We start from the raw sequence: 20,534 nt of genomic DNA on the forward strand, positions 1-20,534 counted from the left end.
GGAGGGTGGGAGGGAGACGCAAGAGGGAAGAGATATGGGAACATATGTATATGTATAACTGATTCACTTTGTTATAAAGCAGAAACTAACACACCATTGTAAAGCAATTATACTCCAATAATGATGTTAAAAAAAGAATAAAAGTATAAACATCAGATGAAGACATTTATATTGGGCCTAAATGAATCTGAGAACAGACAAAAATCTTTCTGAAAATACAACTTCCATCACTTGGCCATGGAACAGATTTCCTTCAATGAACCCATTATCACTGACATTGAACATATTGTGGTTTTGTCATAAATATCACACGTAAAACACACAATATTTTGTGAAAACAGGATTTTTCAGAAAGAGTGAAAATGTCTCACCTGAAACTTAGGCTTTGCAGGCTTTGACTACCTGCCAGGGGACCCTACCACTACCTATATTTAAGATGTTTTGAGAATTAAATATTTGCCCTATTTCTAAGCTAACACTATAAAAGTAAAATTTTAAAGTGACTATACATGTCAAGTCTAACTTCTGTAATCTATATTTAGATATTCACGCATCCTTGGAGTTGTCAGGAAGAAACTTTGGGGATGAAGAGAATTCTAGGTGCAGGTACAGAAAACTTGTAGTTGTTTATGCAGTCTTAATGCCACAAAATGTTCTCTGCATAGTTCTTCAATCAATAAAACAACTCCTTGATAAACCAAAAATGTTTACTCTCATCTCAATAGGGTCTTCGCTCCAAATAACTGGTTAAGAGAAACCTAATTTCTTATTTCTATTTAAGCAACAAATAAAAGTTTCAAATCCCAAGATTCTATAATCTTATCAGATGTCACTTTCTGGGCTTCCCTGGTGGCGCAGTGGTTGAGAGTCCACCTGCCGATGCAGGGGACGCGGGTTTGTGCCCCGGTCCGGGAGGATCCCACATGCCACGGAGCGGCTGGGCCCGTGAGCCATGGCCGCTGAGCCTGCGCGTCCGGAGCCTGCGCGTCCGAGCCTGTGCTCCGCGGCGGGAGAGGCCACAGCAGTGAGAGGCCCGCGTACCGCAAAAAAAAAAAAAAAAAAAGATGTCACTTTCCATGTTTATGTGGGGATGGTGTCCCATCTCTCTCAGTGGTACCTCTTTTCATTACCTTTGTGCAAGACAGACTTCATGAGTATATTATCTTTGGTATTGTATTAAATTTTAAGTTATGAGGATTTTAAAAAGAAAATGATTCTTCTAATGTCTCTGCCTTTAACTTTCTCTTCCCATAACCAAATCCTGTCAAACAAGAAGCTCATCTGTTCTATATAGCTAGGCAAAGAAAACCAATCCTAATCAGGTATAAAATCAAGAACTTAATGTTCTCAAAATATTAAAAACAAAGTACAAAACTTGGTGACACAGTTAAAGAATAATGGGTTTCTGGTTATTCTTTTGCCTTTGTTTTTCTCCTTTTTCTTCTCTCTCCTTCGAACAATGAAATCTTTACTAGCTCAAATTCTGATAAATCAATTAATGGTCTAGTTCATTTCTTCAGAGACCAAACACAACAACTGTGTATATCAGAATTATTTCTGTTTTTATGACCTTGAAGAAAGATCCCAAAGGCAAGTTTTTCAATTCCCCTTTTCAATGGCTAGTAAGTCTGTCAGGAACTATTTCCTGTTTTCTACCCTAAGTCAGATGCACAATATAGTTTAAGTATACCAGTGAATGTTTACTCATTATGAAACAGGGGAAAACCTGATCATCCCTCTTTATATATATGAATTCCAAATATAACAATTTTTCATTTGAGAAATGTTGAGGGGAAAAAAACTAACAGATCTTAATTAAATAATGTTCTCCAACCTTCTGAAAGGTACCATTACATTTGAGGTCAGAACCTAGGACACAGATTAATAATGCAAATACAGCCTTAAATATTATTATACACAAAGTTATACACAAAGTTTACTTTGTGGTTTCCTCTAATGAAAATAATATTAAACTAATGAGATAAAATATAATCTGGTATGGGGATGTATGTATATGTATAGCTGATTCACTTTGTTAAAAAGCAGAAACTAACACACCATTGTAAAGCAATTATACTCCAATAAAGATGTTAAAAAAAAATCTGGTAGAAAAACTGAAAGAATACAGTTTTTGTTGTTTTTATAAAAATAGTCAAACCACTTACTAAAATAGAAAAAAAAGGAATTCTATTCACGATTAAATACTGATTCTAAAGCATGATGTGAATGGAAGAATTTGGAAGCTCTCTTTTCTTTTTGAAATGGCCCTCCTTAGAGATTGTCATACCTTTCTTAAAGAAAAGCTTAAGGTTAGGGCTTCCCTGGTGGCGCAGTGGTTGAGAATCTGCCTGCTAATGCAGGGGACATGGGTTCAAGCCCTGGTCTGGGAGGATCTCACATGCCGCGGAGCAACTAGGCCCATGAGCCACAACTACTGAGCCTGCGCGTCTGGAGCCTGTGCTCCGCAACAAGAGAGGCCGCGATAGTGACAGGCCCGTGCCCCACGATGAAGAGTGGCCCCCGCATGCTACAACTAGAGAAAGCCCTCACACAGAAACGAAGACCCAACACAGCAGAAATTAAGTAATTAATTAATAAACTCCTACCCCCAACATCTTCTTAAAAAAAAAAATCTGGCAGAAAAACTAAAAGAATAGTTTTTGTTGTTTTTATAAAAATAGTCAAACCACTTACTAAAATAGAAAAAAAAGGAATTCTATTCACGATTAAATACTGATTCTAAAGCATGATGTGAACGGAAGAATTTGGAAGCTCTCTTTTCTTTTTGAAATGGCCCTTCTTAGAGATTGTCATGCCTTTCTTAAAGAAAAGCTTAATAAGGTAGGGCTTCCCTGGTGGCGCAGTGGTTAAGAATCTGCCTGCCAATGCAGGGGACACAGGTTCGAGCCCTGATCTGGGAAGATCCCACATGCCGCAAAGCAACTAAGCCCGTGTGCCACAACTACTGAGCCTGCGCTCTAGAGCCCGTGAGCCACAACTACTGAGCCCACGTGCCACAACTACTGAAGCCCGCTCCTAGAGCCTGTGCTCCGCAACAAAAGAAGACACCGCAATGAGAAGCCTGCGCACCACAACAAAGAGTAGCCCCCGCTCACCACGACTATAGAAAGCCCATGTGCAGCAATGAAGACCCAATGCAGCCAAAAATAAATAAAATATAAAATAAAATAAGGAAAGCTTAAGGTTAAAAAAAAAGCATTACAAAAATTCAAATAAACATGCTCAAACATATAAAATCCCTAAAAACCCAGAATGGTTAGCAAATACAGTGGCAAGGCCTGTTGAATTTCTAGGAATTCATACTATTTGGAGATTGCATGGCAGAGGGAAACCCCAATATTCTGCAAAACTCATACTAATCCCATTTTTTTGTCTTCCTGATTTCTGACTTGGACACTAAGGAACTGTGAGCTTCATTCTAGCCTCACTGAGGTTTACCTCCTCTATCACTTGACAGCAAAATTTCCACTACTGTAATGTACGTTTCGAGCTTGCATTGACCCTCATATTCCAAAGAAGGCATATGTGAAATTTTTGAAAAATTCAGGTCTTTTCTGGTATGCTTGAGTGGAGTCTAATGTCTTTTGTAATTTAAAAAATAAAAAAATCTATGCACTTATTTTTTTCTATTTGCACTAGGTCATATACTTGGTCTACTCAATATTTCAAAAGATTTGGAAATTCAACGATCTTCTCCTCCCCACCTCTGTGCCCCATCTCTAACATATGCCTCTATCCTGACCTCCAACATGCTTTGTACTCTCATTTAGAAGTATGAAAATGTTGGAGTGTATGACCTATAGTTTATAACTTTTCACTTGTAAATTACATCTCTAGTCCTGATCTCTCTCCAAAGCTTTGGTTACATCATTTCCAGTTGCTTTTCATATACATTAACAATCATATGTCCTCTTCTCAAATAAAATTCAACATGTTCATAAACCATACTAAACCTTTTCTTGCAAAAAGCTCTTTCTTCCTAATTTTGCTAGCTTTGCGAATGGCACCACAATTTTAATCATTTAGTCTCAAAAACTTGGAGTCATCTTTGATCCAACCCTATATCCAGTCAATCACAAGCTCAATTGATTTTTCGTTTGAAATGCACATTACCTATTCATTTGTCTTCATTTCTACTTCCATAGCTTTCTATCCACACTTTAATTCCAAGTCATATCTATAACAATCTTTTTAAACATATCGCATCCCTCTCCATGCTCATGATCTCATTATGTATCACATTAAGACTAAATTCTTCTGCATGGGTTTTATGTTCCTTGGGGGCACAGTTTACACTGTATTCTATGGAGCAGTGCTCAGGGGATTATCATTCCACATAGCATGCAACATGAATGGTCATTTGGATTTGTAAAATCCAACAACCCTGGGGTCATTTTCCATAAACCCGGTACTCTGCTGAATTTATTTTATCTAAATAACAATCTTATAAGGTATTACTACCCCTGCTTTACAGATGAGGAAGCTAAGCATGGTTAATCAATTGGCCCACATGTTAGTAAATGACAGGACCTGGGTTCAAAATCATCAGGCAAGCCTTTTCTGCAATAAGTACACACGCCTTAGTATCCCTGCTTGTGTTACTCCCCCATCTTGAGATTCCCTTACTACTATTCTTCTCTTCAAACCTTGTCTCCTTTCAAAGCCCAGTTTCAATTCCACTTTCTCTCCAAAGCATTCCTCATCCACTCTACTCATATACCTCTCTTCTTTCCCTGAATGCCCACATCCCAAGAATCTAAGTGATATCTATTAAGATGAAAAAAAATAAAAAATACTGCTTTATGTTATCATCTCATTGTTTCAGTATATATGTGTTGTGACTCTAAATAGATTTTAAGTCTCTTCAGTGAAAGAACTGTCTTCTATTTTTGTGTCTCCTCTAATTCTTAATGTTGGACTTGTCACATATTAGCTAACTTAATGAATACTTACTAACTTCTTGACTCCACAGATGAATTAGTCAAAAAGCTATAGGAAAAAAAGGATTTTTTTTCTTTCTTCTCCCCCACCCACCCTACTGCTACTGCCTGCCTCACTGAGTCAAGACCTTTGCCAGCTTTGGAAGTCCCTGTGTCATATGTTTCTCTTAAGAAGTAATTTGCTGTTATAAAAATAACCATAAACCGTGCATTACTCTTGACTCAGTAATTCTAGTTGGGAATATAACCTAAAGAAATAATCCAAATAAAGGGGAGAAAAAAAAATAAAGCAGTAGACAAAATGATAGAGCATTATTTATAAGAACAAAAAATAACAAACAACCTAGACATTCAATAGCCTACTTCAACCTAAAAACTTTTATTATATAGGCCAGAATAACATATAAGAATACCTATGAGAAGTAGCAAGTAAAAAGAGCTTAAAACAAAACTATCTATGTAATTATGATAACCATAAATATAACAGATGTAAACTCAAAAGGCAAAAAACCAGTATGATTTGTTACAGTGGTGGAACTATGAATAGAAGAAAACACTGTTTAGCTTCTGAGAAATGTGGACTTAATATTACTTTATAAAAATATTAAACCCTAAGACTGTGTGCTATTTTAAGTAGACTAACACTTTTAAAAATTGGTTTGGTAAAGTGCTTACTATCAACAAAACCTTAATGTTAAACTTTTAAACTTATGAACTTAATAGTAAACACCTAGTAAATAATGTTAAATTAAGAAATGTAAGAGATAAATATCACGCGAATAATTTTCTATTAGAAAAGCGATTTTCCAGAAAAAGAAAAACATGCAAATTTCACTTTTTAAATACATTTATATGAAGCAAAAGTAAACTAAAACTAAAAAGGCCACATAATTTAACCTGGAAAACTATGTACAAGTTTTACACAATAGACCCCTTCCAAAGCCAGTGCAGTTTAAAGTAGAACAACGTCTAGAGTATGCTCTCATTATGTTGATTTACATGTCCTGACAATGAAAAGATGCTTTTCAGTGATTTCTAATTTTTACTCCAAAACTCTATGTTCATATTACCTTACCCTTGCTAATAGTCCAGATTCTGCAACGCACTGCTCTTCTGGGACTGCCACTGGTTTACTCTGCTCAGTTGCAAAGGGCTGGTCAGCTCCATTTTTATAGTGGTTTGATAAAGGTATCTTTGGTTCTAACCACTCGATTGTCGTTCCTGATGAAGTAAGAGAAAACTTTCGCTGAAACTTGCTCATAATCTGGAAAGTTCAGCAAATGTGGATTTTATTAAACAATTTTCTTTTGAGCCTACAAGACTAAAAGCAATTCAACCTGTTAAGAGACTCTGCAAGACAGTGACTTGTAGCTCATTAGCATGAGCATCACGATTGGGTATTTCACAACACAGCAACCTGCAACCTGAAATCAGATACCATTTAAATGAATCAACCCTGAATAGGACTAAACTCACTTCTTATGCAAATCTATGAATCATAAAGTGTATTCCTACCCTAACAGTTGATTTGCTGGCCTTTCTGCATGAACCCTGTCCCTCTAGTATGACTACGCAGTTAGGCTAAAGGAAGTCACAATTACAGGAGGAACCTGGGACTATGAAACAATAAAATCTGCTTCAATTTGGGGTTGAACCTTACTCTCAGTAGCAATTTTCTAACTAATCAAGATCTTGATCTAATTTAAGAATTGCAAATACATGCCCATTATGTTTTTTCCAATCATATAAAAAAGCTCCATATACTTTTAAACTGAAAGGCTCTCCTACTGAATAAATAATAGCTGACCTAGTGAAAGATAGTGGTCACATTTAGAGACCTGTCATCTTCTCAATTAATGACTCAATGTCTCTTATTACCCTCAACTAGTTTAACAAAGTGGATTCTATGCCTAATCAATAATGGAAAATGTTCCATTTGATTTCAGAGGCTGATCTAGGTTTCACAGGAAACTTGGTTATATAGTGCTACATTAAGGGATGCTCAGACTACCACAGCAGAAATTAAAAGAAGTATGGAATTTACTTAGTCTATAACAAAATCCCAGACTTGAGTAGAGGAATTAATTACAAAGTACCTATCAGGCTACCAGAGCATCTTGCCTTGCCACTCAGTTCAGTTTCACTTGGCACTGGCGGGGGGATTCATAATTAGGGGAATGCCCTCATGGGGTCTCTTTCAAAATTCCAAAGAAATGAAACCACTTTGTTCCTACCTTGAAATGTTTTTTTTTTTTTTTTTTTTTGGCAGTATGCGGGCCTCTCACTGCTGTGGCCTCTCCCATTGCAGAGCATAGGCTCCGGACGCACAGGCTCAGTGGCCATGGCTCACGGGCCCAGCCGCTCCGCGGCACGTGGGATCCTCCCAGACCGGGGCACGAACCCGTGTCCCCTGCATCGGCAGGCGGACTCTCAACCACTACGCCACCAGGGAAGCCCGAAATGTTTATTTTTAATATCAATATCTAGATTTCCTTACTTCTCGAAATAAAATGCACACAAACACCAGACTTAAGAGATCTGTTTTAAGAGATCACTCAACTGATAAACCATAACAAAACTCTTAATCAAACCAATCATTTGGTCTCAGGACCCTCCTACATCAATAATCACTGCTGTGCTTTTGTATAATACACATTAAGACCTCATGGGACTAAACACTAATTTTTATTCAGATTTCATTGCTTGGATCATTTCAAAATTTGAGTGGGAAGGTAATTCAGTTTTTTTTCTTCACAGTTTTATCTTCATTCTCAACTGACAAGAATAAATTTCTACCTACTTAATTTGGAAAATATGACAATTTATGGTGAGAAATACCAGTATTAGTTAATTCTCTCAAATATCCATAAATCTGTGCTCCAAAAAATAGTGATATGGGAGAATACCTTTTACTTCAAACACTTCTATAAAGTTTACAGTGTGTTTCGCATTTTTAATTAAAAAAATACAAATTTATATTGGGCATGCTTCATTAATCACAAAGCAATCATTTAAAAAATAAGACTATTAATTTAAACTACACAAATGAAATTCTAAGAATTTTAAAAATTACACAGTATTTAATTAATCAAGTATTTATTTATTTTTTTAACTGAAGTATAGTTGATTTACAATATTATATTAGTTTCAGGTGTACAGCATAGTGATTCAGTATTTTTATAGCTTATACTCCATTAAGAGTCATTATAAGATAATGGCTATAATTCCCTGTGCTATACAATATATCCTTGTTGGTTATCTATTTTACAAACACCTACCTTCAAACAACTATGAGGTAAAACAAAAATTAAAAAGAAAGAAAGAAAAGCCTGGTGGGGAATGTACTAATATATTCACGGGGGCAACTTCTGCTTGGTAAGATAACATATGATTTTTCTTTCAATTGCATGGTAGTTTCTAAATTTTTTATAATGAGTGCTTTATAACAGGAGAAAATTTATATTAGACTGCTTAGAATTCCTCTAAGACAACAGTCCATGCTCACAATGCACAATTTAGGCTTTTCTATCTCTTTGGAATGCCCTCTCCCCTACCTCCCACTCCTGAACTAATTGGTTTTCTTAGCTTTTCTGTGCCTTTCCCAGACTTTTTTCCTACCAGAAGTGTTAGTCCGTTCACATGTTCTCCCACAGTACTTTGTTCCCATTGTAAGTGGCACTTTACATATTATAGTTAACTATTTACATGTTTCTTCCCCAAGTGGACCATGACTTCCTTAAGTGGAACATACATAACTTATTGGCCTCTGTAATACTGCCCTGACCTATATCTACAATTGCCATTAGCTTGTTATTATTAGCTTGAAATATTGAATTTAGGCACACATGAGGATGGGATTCATACCCTATCCATATCAAGATCTGACTTGGTAAACTTTTTCCTGCACAAAGTCTCAACATCTTCCTCAAATATCTTTCTTCCACAAGCAAGGGGAGTTCCTTGGATAAGAAAACAATGAGTATTGGGAAATACTAAGTTACTACTATTAATACAATGTGATGGGAGTGGGGGAGTTGGGGAGATGTTGTTAAAAGGGTACAAACCTGCAACTAGAAGATGAATAAGTCCTGGAGATCTAATGCACAGCACAGAGAATGTAGTCAACAATATTATATTAAATATTTCAAAGCTGCTAAGAGACTAGATCCTAAATGTTCTCACTACAAAAATGACAGGAAATTCCCTGGTGGTCCAGTGGTTAGAACTTGGCACTTTTACTGCCCAGCCCTGGGAAACTAAGGTCCCGCAAGCTTCACAACATGGTCAAGGAAAAAAAGGAAGAAATAAATAACAATTATGCGATGTGACTGAGGCATTAGCTAACACTTTGGTGGTACACAAATATATAAATGTATTAAATCAACATTTTGGGGTTTTTTTGTTTGTTTGTTTTTGCAGTACGTGGGCCTCTCACTGTTGTGTTCTCTCCCTTTGCGGAGCACAGGCTCCGGACGCGCAGGCCCAGCGGCCATGGCTCATCAGACCAGCCGCTCTGCGGCATGTGGGATCCTCCCGGACCGGGGCACGAACCCGTGTCCCCTGCATCGGCAGGCGGACCCTCAACCACTGTGCCACCAGGGAAGCCCTAAATCAACATTTTAAACTTACACAATGTTATATGTCAATTATATCTCAATTTTTTAAATGATGAGCTTATTCATCTCATTTAATAGAAAAACTCATTTTTTGTTATTCCATGCAATAACATTCTTTTCCCCAGTAAATTAATTTCAACAAATAGGTGCTCTCAAATACTAGATGTACATCTTATTTTTCAAACTGAAAGGTAACTGATAGACTTTATTTTTAAAAATTATTTATTTATTTTTGGCTGCGTTGGGTCTTCGTTGCTGTGCGCAGGCTTCTCACTGCGGTGGTTTCTCTTGTTGCAGAGCATGGGCTCTAGGCGTGTGGGCTTCAGTAGTTGTGTCTCACAGGCTCTAGAGCGCAGGCTCAGTAGTTGTGGCACACGTGCTTAGCTGCTCTGCGGCATGTGGGATCTTCCCGGACCAGGGCTTGAACCCGTGTCCCCTGCATTGGCAGGTGGATTCTTAACCACTGTGCCACCAGGGAAGTTCTAGACTTTAATATATATATATCTCAATATGGAAATAATGAATAGTGGACTAAAGCAAAACTCAAGGAATCATTCCAACGTTTCTACTTTGATCGTCGAGAGAGAGTGATGCCACCAACTTTAACAGAAATATAGAAGACGTGAGTTTTGAGTTCAGTTTTTGACATGTTGAGTTTGAGGTTTCTAAAGGGATATGTAATTATATGAGACCTAAAATGGTTTTAGATTTGAAAAAGGACACAGTTAAAAAGACTTTGTATAACATTAGTGATAATTAAAAACCCAAGAGGCTTGCTGGTTTTCTATTCGTTTCGTTTTGATTAAGATTTTCTGGAGTAGAATTACAAAGGATACAGTTGGTCCTTTCCATGTTTTGACCTGCAATGTTAAGTCCTACCTTTAAGCAATAACTTACCTGAAGGCAATGAGCCCTTCTGATGTGATGCATGCTGCAACTGGAGAATATGAAAGCAGTCGTTTAAGCAGTTCATAGTTGCCATGGAAGTAGCCTTGAGCATTAAGAGATCCTGGTCCAAGGAACTAAGATGGCCAGAAGCAGGAAGGCATTCAATTCCTCTAATTAAGTCTCTTTGTTGTCCTTCCGCATGAGACATCATCTAAGGAAAACAACAATTCTGTGTGTCCCACTCAATTTCTGTGTAACATGTATACATACAGTTGCCATTTTAATAACAATATTCTGTATAACATGTAAACATACAGTTGCCATTTTTAGGGCATATTACGCCTAGAAATCTATTTTCAATTTGTTTGGCTATTCTCAATAAGCATTTAATAGTGCTTCTCAAAAGACGGTAACTTTTGTTGGCAGCTACACTTTTTCTTTGGCAGAAACAAAGATCAAAAGACTTCCACCTTTATATAAATTTCTTTAAGAGTATACATTTATATAAGTCATCAGAAAGAACATTCCAGATCATTTTTCATAGCAGCATTAGATATTTCACTCCAAAGTAAAAATAATTCCCAGTCTGGGCTCTCAACCACTTTATTCACAGCACATCTGGACAGGCTCAATTTGAACCTACAGTGAAATCATGATAGTTTACATGCTTCTGCTTTCCCAGTCTAACTTTCTGGTCCCATTAGGTTGATTTTAAGCAAATACTGGATATAAGCTTTTCAAGTTAAAAGAGTTCAATACGCTTTTTGATTAGGAGGCCTATCTATACAGTTCCTAACAGAGTCAGTGGAATAACAACGACGATGAGCAACCCAATTTTAAAAAATGAAAATTGAATTTAGGGGCTTCCCTGGTGGTCCAGTGGTTACGATTCCATGCTTCCACTGCAGGGGGTTCAGGTTTGATCCCTGGTGGGGGAACTAAGATCCCGCATGCTGCCACATGGTGCGGCAAAACAAACAAACAAAACCCCGGAATTTATTATGCTTAATTATTTTCAATTGTGAGCAGAAGGTTCTCAGATTGTCCACCCTTTGGAAATTGTTTTAACTCACAAAGAAACTCAATAGTGGAGAGACTCCTTTAGATTTCAGAGACTCTGTTCCAGACAATTTTTAATACAGTTCATTGGAGGGCTAGTGAAAGAGAGATGTGAAATGATCCTACCAAGAATATTAAGTGTGTCATACATGAAACAGCCCCTGAAAACACATGCGTAATACTGGATCAAACAGTCACCCTTACCAGAAAAAAGGGTTGTTAAATGAAAAGTGTGGGTATGAAGGTATCTATACAGATCTTCCTCCACTTACAATGGCGTTACACCCCAATAAACCCATTATTAAGTTGAAAATACTGTAAGTTGAAAATATCTTAAGTCAAAAATACATTTAATACACTTAACCTACAGAACATCATAGCTTAGCCTCGCCTAGCCTACCTTAAGTATGCTCAGAACTTTTACATTAGTCTACAGTTGGGCAAAATCATCTAACATAAAGCCTATTTTATAATAAAGTCTTCAATATCTCATTTAATTTATTGACTATTGTGCTGAAAGTGAAAAAACGAATGGCTGTATGGGTACAGGAAGGTTACAAGTGTATTAGTTATTTACCCTCATGATCACGTGGCTGATGGAGAGCTGTGGCTTGCTGCCTAGCATCAGGAGACAATATCGTACCACACATCACTAGCCCAAGAAAAGATCAAAATTCAAAGACCGGTTTCTACCGAATGTGTATCACTTTCGCACCATTGTAAAGTCAAAAAATCGTACGTTGAACTATGGTAAGTTGGGGACTGTTTGTGTGTGTGTAAATGTTTTTGTATATAAATGCTAGGACTAACTCCCAATAATCCAAAATTATGAATAAGTACAAACACTTTGGAAAACAGTTTGGTAATATCTACTAGAGTTAAATATATAGAGCTAAATAAATATAATCCATGATCCAACATTCTTAGTTACATAACCAACAGATATGTATGTATATATGTTCATCAACTCAAATGTCTATCAACACTGGAACGAATTAAAAATATTAAAGTATATCCATATAATAAATACCGTGCAGCAGTGAAAAGAAAGGAACTGCTACACTCAATACGTAAGTAAATCTCCAACATATGCTGACTAAAAAGAAGTCATACCCAAAGGAGCACATACTTTTTTTTTTCCATCTTTTTTTCATCTTTATTTTTCATCTTCATCATTTATTGGAGTACAATTGCCTTACAATGGTGTGCTAGTTTCTGCTTTATAACAAAGTGAATCAGCTATACATATACACATGTTCCCATATCTCTTCCCTCTTGCATCTCCCTCCCTCCCACCCTCCCCATCCCACCCCTCCAGGCGGTCACAAAGCACCGAGCTGATCTCCCTGTGCCATGAGGAGCACATACTTTTTGATTCCAGTTTTAGAAATTACAAAAACGGGCAAAATAAATCTATGGTATTAGAAGTCAGGATAGTGAGGAGGATGTAATGATGGAGAGGCATGAGAGGGTCTTCTAGGGTGTTGGTAATATTTAATTTTTTGATCCAGGAGGTAGTTACATGAAAATTACAAGATGCACACTTGTGTGTCACGTTCTTTTATACATGGATACATACTTAGAAGGTTAATTAAGAACTGGGATGAAGATCAAGGGAAGGGGGTCAAACAGATCCATTAGGTTTACCTCTGGTCTAATGAAAAGAACTTCTATGGCTAATTAAACAGAGCAGAGGGGCTTCCCTGGTGGCGCAGTGGTTGAGAGTCCGCCTGCCGATGCAGGGGACACGGGTTCGTGCCCCAGTCCGGGAAGATCCCACACACCGCGGAGCGGCTGGGCCCGTGAGCCATGGCCGCTGAGCCTGCGCATCCGGAGCCTGTGCTCTGCAGCGGGAGAGGCCACAGCAGTGAGAGGCCCGCGTACCGCCAAAAAAAAAAAAAAAAAAAAAAAAAACAGAGCAGAAAGCCAGATAAGAAACTGTAGACAAAATTCTATAATTAGTTGAGGCATAAGCTCCAAATTTCTAGAGACAGTCCTGGTTTATGCTTAGAGTCCGCTGTAATTATATCTAAACCTGTTCCAGTTTGAAGACCAAATTACATACTTACCCTATTTCTTCATTCTAAAAGAACTTCTTGGTATGTAATTAGAAATGGGAAGCTTGTATTATGCCTCTTTTGTATTTCTCATTGGTCTAGGGGTCTTTAATATAATTGCTCTTCCCCTCTGCTTCTAGCAATGTTATAAGCAAATACTAACTTTTACACTTGTCAGATTTCTTAAACAAGTCACAGTAAGAGCTAGTATTGCTGAGGGAAAAAAATACTGCTCAACTATATCTGAAACCAAACTGAATTTATTACTTTCCAGGCAAGGAAGAACTGTTCTTCCAGAACAAATCAAAGAGCTAATCTTATACAGGTTTTTTGGGGAATTACAACATTCAAGGATGGGTTGACTTTAAAAACAAAAGTAACAGAGTGGAGGAAGTATGGCCTTTAGGGATTAACATTTAGAAGTAAGTATACTAAAACAGGGCTGTTAATGACTGAATTGAGCTGGTTAAACAGGCTCCATGTTACTTGCTAAGAGCTTCAATCTAGAGCCAAACAAGAGGCTGTTTTTTGCTTTCTTTCTTTTTTTTAAATTATTTATTTATTTTTGGCTGTGTTCGGTCCTCGTTGCTGCGTGTGGGCTTTCTCTAGTTGTGGTGAGTGGGGGCTACTCTTCATTGCAGTGTGTGGGCTTCTCATTGCGGTGGCTTCTCTTGTTGTGGAGCACAGGCTCTAGGCGTGTGGGCATCAGTAGTTGTGGCACGCGGGCTCAGTAGCTGTGGTGCACAGGCTTAGCTGCTCTGCAGCATGTAGGATCTTCCCAGACTAGGGATTGAACCCATGTCCCCTGCATTGGTAGGCAGATTCTTTTTTTTTTTTTTTTTTTGCGGTACATGGGCCTCTCACTGTTGTGGCCTCTCCCATTGCGGAGCACAGGCTCCAGACATGCAGGCTCAGCGGCCATGGCTCACGGGCCTAGCCGCTCCGCAGCATGTGCGATCTTCCCGGACCGGGGCATGAACCTGTGTCCCCTGCATCGGCAGGCGGACTCTCAACCACTGCACCAACAGGGAAGCCCCAGGCAGATTCTTAAACACTGCGCCACCAGGGAAGTCCCCTCACTTTCTTTCTTGAACTTAGAGAATATAACTTCTTATTCTCACCATAAGAAAAACATTTGAAAAACTGGACATTTAAATTAAAAACACCTGTTCACTTGACTACACTCTTCAGAGAGCATAAAGGAAAAAAGAAAAGATGTACACTTATTATCTGTATACTTTTCTATATTATGTTATAAGCCAATAAAAGTTTAATAAAGGAAAAATCATAAGCAGGATACTGACAACATAAATAATCAGCTATCACAACATAACACTTAAGAGAAGAAAGTGTTTCCTTGTGCAAATGGCCCAAAAAAGCCACTTGCTAGTGCTGTTAGAAGTCAAGATGCCTAAGAAAGTGATGTTCTCAACTAGAAAAAATAAACTTTAAATTATAATTATAGTGCAAATGTTAAAATTTGGTTATGGTTCTTTCCAAAGCAAACAAATGAGTTGATCATATATTTACAATGAAATAGAACTGACTGTGTGAAGCTGTTTTAGTGATTGTTCCTGACATTATGAAACCAGTTCCTCAAAAAAGAAAAAACGTCAGGAAAGCTGAAAACTTGTTTAATCTGTGTTTTGCAGCTAGATATGGCAAATATGGTGATAGTGTACATCACTTAAGTGCCATCTAGTCTGTCTGAAAACCAGATGAGAATCATGATTTTATTGCTTGTATTTTAAATGTCTGTCTCCCTTACTAGACTGATCATGTTAGCCCCTCCCAGGGTACAGCATAGTACCAGCATGAAGCATGCACTGATTAATGGAGTGATTGATAAACTGTACTAATAATAAACAGTAAATACTAAAATAGATCACTTTAACACTTTAGTAATAAATCTATGTTCAAGCACAAGATGACTCTATTCTCAATAGTCAGTTGCTTTTGCCAACTGTTACTTTAACTATTGCCGGACTTACCCATGGACTTTGATTAAAATACTCCTTTCAAACTCACTTTGAACTATATCTTTGCATTACAACCTCCTGGAGCTGGATCACCCTAGAACAGCATCTCAAACAGTGCTCTGCAGATTCTTGTCGGACTCTTTTCGGGCAGTCTATGGAGTCAAAACTATTTTCACAATAATTTTAGGAAATTAATTTGCCTTTTTCACTTGGTGGCATTTGCACTGATGGTGTGAAAGCAATGGTGGGTAAAACTGCTGGTGTCTTAGTTAGAATGAAGGCAGTGTCATCATCATCAACAGTACTAGTCATCATTGTGTTCTTCACTTCCATGCACTTAAGGGGGGGGCGGGGAGCTGGGGGTGAGCCAGTTTTACTTAAGAATGTTCTTGAAAAATTAGTAAAAATTATTAGTTTTACTATATCTTGACTCTTGAGTACACATTTTTTAATAGTCTATATGAAAAATGAGAAGTACACTTCCGTTGCATATCAAAAAAAGTGCACTTCTGCTGCATACCAAAGTACTGTGGTGGCCTAAGGAAATGCACTTATGAGACTGAGCTGCAAGCTGAACTAGCTGTTTTTTCCACAGATCACCATTCTGACATGAAAGAATCCCACCTCTTCCTGGCACACAGCTCTTAAAACTGTTGTAATTTCCTAAGTGATCAGAGCATAGGGGCATCTTCTGTTACAATATTTGGTTTCCTGTAATAGCTTCAGAGCATAAAGGTGAAACGTGTCCTTTGTTATTAATAACAAACCGCTTTCAACCACAGTAGAGTTAATGGAGTGATTTTTGCAGAATCCCTCGATGGGGGCTGATTGCCAGGGGACTCAACCCTGTAGATTAGAGGGTTGGAACTTTCAGCCCCACCCCCCAACCTCTAGGGAGGAGAGAGGAGCTGAGGTTGAATTAATCACCAATGGCCAGTGATGGAGTCAATCATGTCTAAGTAATAAAGCCTCCATAAAAACCCATAAGGAGGAGGTTCAGAGAGCTTCTGGTTGGTGAACACATGGAGGTACTGGGAGGGTGTGCAACCAGAGAGGGCATGGAAGCTCTGCATCCCCTCCCCAATATCTTGCCCTATGGATCTCCTCCTCTGGCTGTTCCTGAGTTACAGTCCTTTATAATATACTGGTAATATAGAAAGTACACTGTTTTCCCAAGTTCTGTGAGCTGTTTTAGCAAATGACCCAACCTGAAGAAGGGTTAATGGAAACCTCCCATTTATAGGTGGGGTTACAAACACAGGTGACAATCTGGACTTGCGAATAGCATCTGAAGTGGGGTCAGATACTATCTCAGATAAATAGTGTCAGAACTGAATTGAATTGTAGAACACCTAGGTGGAGTCTGCAGAGGGTCAGAGAACTGCTTAGTGTGGAGGAAGCCTCCACACATTTGGTGACTGGAGGACAGAAGTATAGGGTGTTGCAGTAGAAAAGAGGAGAAACACAGGGATGGTCCTCCTTGACATAAATAATGACTGTTAGAAACTATGGCTCTTCAGGCTTGGGGGTATGTGGTAGACATCTCAAATTAAACAAAATGACTTGCCACTTCAAGAAAAACAACTGACAGTATTTGTGGCCAATTATAAAATCTGAGCTTTAAAATGAAATTACAATCTTGGAAAACCTCTCAGTTACCATGAGCTTGACAGGTTTCCCATACTAAAAGCCTTTTCTGATGAGATTAGTGGGGATCTTAATGAATGTGAATTTTTGATATTGTATACCAACATCTGTAAGACCTGCATAACTCTGAACTAATATTTTCCAAATGACTAATGCGTAGTGTTACAAAATTGTGCATAGGTTAAAGATCCATTCAAAGTGCAAGACGAACCAATGTATTTTCATGAAACAGAATATGAAAAGTTCACTGATATATATTAGATTCCACACTGCATCTAACACTTAAGAAACTGCCACTGTCAAGTTTTGGTGGCGTATCAGAGAAGAATAGCCACAATTATCTTAAAAAGCTATTAAAATATTCCTCTTTTTTTCCAAACACGTATCTGTGTGAGGCCAAATTTTTTTTCATATATTTCAATCAAAACTACATATGGCAATAAATTGAGTGCAATTATTTTGTTTGTTTTGGGAAAAAATAGTTGACATAAAAATATGTTATTTATATTAACATGTATGAATTACATGTTAATATAAATACATTTATTAATTTTTAATAAATACATTTATTAATTTTTATTTTAAAATAAAACATTTAAAATAAAATTTTAAAACAAGTATTTTTGAAATACCTGTTTTTATGTATAGATAACTAATAAAAAATAATAATAAATAAAATACCTGTTTTAATTTCTAATAAGGTAAATATTGGTAAATTTAACCCATGTAAAACAAAAGCTCTTTGAGGTCCTCAACCATTTTTAAGACTGAAAGGGATCACAAGACCACAAAAAGCTTGAGAACTCTTACCTGGAACCATAGGTCAGCGTGGTATCAAAAGTTTTCTCAATGTCTTTGAAGAGAAAAAGGATCTGCATAGTCTCAAAGTACCTCCCCAAGATATTTATTAACTACAGAGGGAAAGACAGCAACTTTACAGTGGAGAAATCCAGTAGAAGCCACCCTAACGAAGTGATCAAGGCCAACATCACCAGTAATACAACATACTGACATCATGAACTCCTTGATATATGTACTAAGGATACATATCTTCTAGGGTATTTTTCCCAAAAATGTATAATCTCACTCAAATACTAAGAAAACATCAGATAAATGCAAATTTGGGAACATTAACTAAATATAACTGGATCTTCATAGGTGTCAAGGTCATGAAGGATAAGGAAAGACTGAGAAACAATTACAGACAGGAGACTAAGTAGTAATAACAACAACTAAATGCAACATTTTAGGACAGGATCCCAAAACAGAAAAAGAATGTCAGTGGAAAAACTGTTAAAATTTGAATAAGGGTTATAGTTAACAGTATTGTATCTATATAATTTCCTGGTTTTGATACTATGTTATGAAAGATGGTAACATTACAAAAAGTTAGATGGGGGATATATAGAAACCCAGTACTACTTTTGCAACTTTTCTGTAAATTTAAAATTAGTCCAAAGTAAGCATTTAAAAAGTGTTCTTGGACTTCCCTGGTGGTCCAGTGATTAAGAATCCACCTGCCAATGCAGGGGACATGGGTTCCATCCCTGGTCCGGGAAGATCCCACGTGCTGCGGAGCAACTAAGCCCGTGCGCCACAACTACTGAGCCTGCACTCTAGAGCCCGCAAGCCACAAGTACTGAGCCTGAATGCCACAACTACTGAAGCCCACGCACCTAGAGCCGTGCTCCGCAACAAGAGAAGCCACCACAATGAGAAGCCCACGCAACGCAACAAAGAGTAGCCTCCACTCGCTGCAACTAGAGAAAGCCCGTGCATAGCAACAAAGACCCAACGCAGCCAAAAATAAATAAATAAATTTATTAAAAAATTTTGTCTGAAGGACAAAAAATGGTATAAACTCTCCAAATGCACTATTTTCTCACAAATAGAATTATTCCATTGGAATACAGAATGTTCCTAATAGAGTTATAATTTTATAATTTGACCTGTTGAGTTCTTAAAAGCAAAAACATCAACCTAGTGAAAACACAGACACTCAACTAAAACTTTTTTTTTTTTTTTATATGTGGCATTGGCACAGAGATTGCCAAACAATGGTCAACCCTCAAATCCTAGGATAGTTACTGGTGCCATAATTCAGGAAATCTGCCATTAAATTAGTCAGTTCTGTAAGTAAATACCTGTCCTTCCTAAAGAGGTAGTTGTGAAAATTTGGGGACACACACTCTCTACATACAAGTGTCAGAGTTACATGCTAAACATTAACATGCTATCACAATGATATGAAAGGTATATTTAAAATCACAGAACATTATAGTGTGGGTACTGTAAGAAATTACCCGAGTGTGAGAATAACAAAAGAACCATTAGAGCAAGAAAGAGAAGCATGGGTGATTAAAGTCATCACAGTAGAAGAGAAGCTGAGATATGACAACAGTCTCAGTACAGCAGGTCCTAAAGATCCAAGCACAGACGAGCAGAGGTCTCCACAGATAGCTAAAATCTCAGATACAAAAAGGTTCCTTTTCCGTGAAAATGTGCACCAAAATTCATGACAACTTCAACTACATGCGTTTTGCTTGTTTTGAACTTTTTACTGAAGTATATATACTGATATACAGTATTACAGATAGAAAAGTACACTTCTCACAAGTATATAGGCTTGATGAATTTTCATAAACCAAACACACCCATGTAACCAACACCCAGATCAAGAAACAGAACATTATCAGCATCTCTGAAGAACCCTCAAGCTCCCATCACTAGCCATGATCAAAGATTTCCAAAAATTTCATGGCAGCCTAATTTTTAAGGGTTAAGGAACACACTATGATACAAGTCTGCCCCTAGATATTTTTCTTTATTCTATCCCTTATCTTAACCACTTTTAATATTTCCTTTTCTTTCACTGTAGATTAATATATCAGTACCTTGATTTCCTTAAGACACAAACACCAATATTTATCAACAGATTGAATATCATCAAAATAAATACTAAAAATGTATTGTTTTATGAAAAAAGGTATTTATAATTGTCACTTATTTATAACAGGACTAGAAAGTGAGTCAAAGCTATTGTTTGTTTATCTCAAGGATGTTACTTCATCTCTTTAAATCTCAATTTCTTCATCTATAAATACAAACCAAAATAACTTGATAGAGGGAACATCCTCCCCAGCTTCCTGCCTTAAATCATTTGGGTGTGATTTATAATATTATTTTCACAGTTCACTACACAGATATTTATAAGCTCTACCAAAATTAACTCAGTAAAATACACCCAGATTATTAAGAACCTAACAACTGCATTCTTTATTAACTAGAATTATTTGGTACTCAGTTTGAAAGAGAATGAAGAAAATG

The 20,534-nt window shown here is 37.3% G+C and overlaps 1 protein-coding gene across 1 annotated transcript in view; it reads right to left on the reverse strand.

The window, feature by feature from the left end:
• The window catches only part of OSBPL11 (oxysterol binding protein like 11), a 99,899-nt gene that overhangs the window by 44,085 nt on the left and 35,280 nt on the right, over positions 1-20,534 (reverse strand). Inside the window, exons 6-7 of the mRNA XM_030859000.2 lie at positions 10,475-10,676; positions 6,037-6,182 (exon numbers count right to left, since the gene is read on the reverse strand). Of these exons, the coding sequence (XP_030714860.1) occupies positions 6,037-6,182; positions 10,475-10,676 (348 nt within the window). The remainder of the gene's footprint in view (positions 1-6,036; positions 6,183-10,474; positions 10,677-20,534) is intronic.

This window comes from Globicephala melas, chromosome 4 (genome assembly GCF_963455315.2).
Source record: "Globicephala melas chromosome 4, mGloMel1.2, whole genome shotgun sequence".
In the NCBI taxonomy this organism is placed as follows: domain Eukaryota; kingdom Metazoa; phylum Chordata; class Mammalia; order Artiodactyla; family Delphinidae; genus Globicephala; species Globicephala melas.